The 2,500-nt window shown below is 39.3% G+C and overlaps 1 protein-coding gene across 1 annotated transcript in view; it reads left to right on the plus strand.

Moving 5' to 3' along the window:
- LOC137638314 (nephrin-like) overlaps positions 1 to 2,500 on the plus strand; it is a 71,528-nt gene that overhangs the window by 67,731 nt on the left and 1,297 nt on the right. Inside the window, exons 19-22 of the mRNA XM_068370375.1 lie at positions 1 to 32; positions 377 to 532; positions 757 to 863; positions 1,332 to 2,500. The exon at positions 1 to 32 is cut by the window's left edge and continues 113 nt beyond it; the exon at positions 1,332 to 2,500 is cut by the window's right edge and continues 416 nt beyond it. Of these exons, the coding sequence (XP_068226476.1) occupies positions 1 to 32; positions 377 to 532; positions 757 to 863; positions 1,332 to 2,500 (1,464 nt within the window). The remainder of the gene's footprint in view (positions 33 to 376; positions 533 to 756; positions 864 to 1,331) is intronic.

Genomic DNA, 2,500 nt, shown 5'->3' on the forward strand with positions numbered 1-2,500 from the left:
CGCTCTCCCACCAACACATTTCACTGTTCCAGGTAAACAAAGATGTCTTACTCAGTTTTTGTCTTTTTTTATTCATTTATTAAAATACACTGACTGTAAGATCATTAAAAAATCTTCTGTGAAATGAAAAACCAATTTTACAAACTCCAAAAATGATTAACCTAAAATAACGTGTTTCAAATCACAAAATACATAATGAATAATGATTGCACATTAAATGTATTCATCAGCCCTTTGTGAATTAAACTTCCTAGAATTAAAGAGGTTTTGAAACTATCTTTCTTGTTCGCACGTACCTTCTACTTGAAGAAATACACGCAATTGCAGTTCAAATAATGTCCAATATCAACATATGGGACCATTATACCATTCTCAGGCGTTGAAGAGGAGGTAGCCAGTAGTAGCAGTCTACCCAGAGTTCCTCGTCTGACTCTCTTGTTGATGTCCTTGACTGGGGCTGCACTACTCGTTCTAAACATATCAATAATCATCTGCTTTTTCAAACGCTTCACCAGAATGCAACGGACCTCAAGTAATGATGTTGGGTCCCTCACAATTCTCACCTCTCGTTTTTATGATTAGAACTTTTGAATTTGGTCTTTTCTAATATTTTATAGTTTATATCAGTAACCGTTTACACGTATCTTTTATATCTATATGACATCTATGGTCCATAAGTTGAACTATAATTATTTACACTTCAATGTAAAGTAATAGATCAGTTTGATAATGCATATCTGATTCTCTTTTAACCAGACACATACAAGGCTTGTTACACCCCTGCATCAACTCCAGGAATTACGACGGATGAAGAGGACAGAACTGGAAGCTCAGACACTGTGTCCTCTCCTTCCCGTTATCAGGTGAGATGTTCTCTATATTTAAAGAAACGCATCAGTGTTTTATTACTTTTAGGAATTTGATTCAGAAACATTCACCTAATTATTTCCGCTCTATTTTCTCTAATTCATTGGTTTATATGTATAAAGTGGTTCGGTCTCTTATATTTAGGAGACAGAGTATTTAACTTTTATTAGAAAACTTTGATAGAGCCAGTGTTCATTACCTTCTTTTTTATCAGCAGGTTCGTTAGATTTTTTTGCTGAATATCATTATTTCGACATTTCACTCTAAAAGCCAAAAAGAGGAAGTTGGAAAATTATCATGATCAATTATATATCAATAGCTGACCTACGTAGCACACACAAAAATTTATACTTAAAAGCAATTGAAAATACATGCAAACCGTTCATTTCCATTAAAAAAAATTATTCAAAGTCTTCTGATAAATTATTAGTAATATTTGGTTTATACACATTTATTCCAAATAGATGGCGTGCCAAGCGTCGCAGAGGAGAAACGAAGAAGGGGAAAAAGAAGAAGAGGACACAACTCTGACCGTCCATCATATCAATCCAGGGATGCCAGCGTCTCTTAAACCTCCTGATAATCCTATACTAGCCAGTTCGTCTTTAGAAAAAATACCTCCTGCTAGTAGTCCTTGTAGGAATTACAACAGTGCCTTATTGAATGGAGGCTTGAGCATGCAGAGAGGCAGGTCTTCAACACCAAAGCCTGACACGATTTGCAACGAGAACTTGAAAGAAACTATAGTTGAGTGGACCCAGGAAGCCACACAGCATTTAGATGACATCAGCCGAAGAATGAAGATTTCAGGTCACCAGCCCGACATCCCGGATGTGTGTCCCAAGACCTCTGGTTCTGGTAGCAGCGCAATGGCCAGACGTCTAAGCATGGATGTGACATGTCTTGAAGATGACAAACTCTCTGTTGCATCTCAGTACAGCAATACTTCCTACATCAATCTACACGATCAAGTTCAAAGGTTAGGAAGAAACACTACCGTGAGTCAGTGCCAGCAAGACAATCCTAGTCCTCCCCTTGCCCTTATGCCTTCAACCCCAGTTAGAGTACCTTCTGGCCATGACCTTAGCATAAAGTGTTCAATGACTAATAAACTGCAACAACACGAGGCTTCTGCTGCACCGCCGTGTTGCACAAACAAGCCTACTTCACAAGTCATCTATCATGGTCAACCACATATTCAACAGCAGCATGAACAACAGCAATATCAAGAGCATCTACATCATCTGGAACAGCATCATCACCATCATCATCATCATCCACTTGACCACCAACATCAGCAGACAAAGCATTCTCAACCGACAGCACATCACCAGCACGATCATTATCATCATGCAGAGTCAGAACAACTTCAAGACCCCCAGCAGCATTTAGCCCAAAGATGTCAGACCGATTATCAGTACCTCCATCCCAATTATGGTCTGCAGAGGTCTGAGAGTCACCAAGAAATACAACTCCTGCAGAGAAAATTAGATGAACAGCAAGAAATGCTCCTACCCTGCTGTTCCAATCCTGAGCACCAGGAATGTTATCACCAGATGCCATGTTGCGACGATCTCAATAATCCACCGCAGAGGGCCAGCAAGTATTATGACTATGTGCCAATCCCCCAGAG

The sequence above is a fragment of the Palaemon carinicauda genome, chromosome 3 (assembly GCF_036898095.1).
Source record: "Palaemon carinicauda isolate YSFRI2023 chromosome 3, ASM3689809v2, whole genome shotgun sequence".
Classification (NCBI taxonomy): domain Eukaryota; kingdom Metazoa; phylum Arthropoda; class Malacostraca; order Decapoda; family Palaemonidae; genus Palaemon; species Palaemon carinicauda.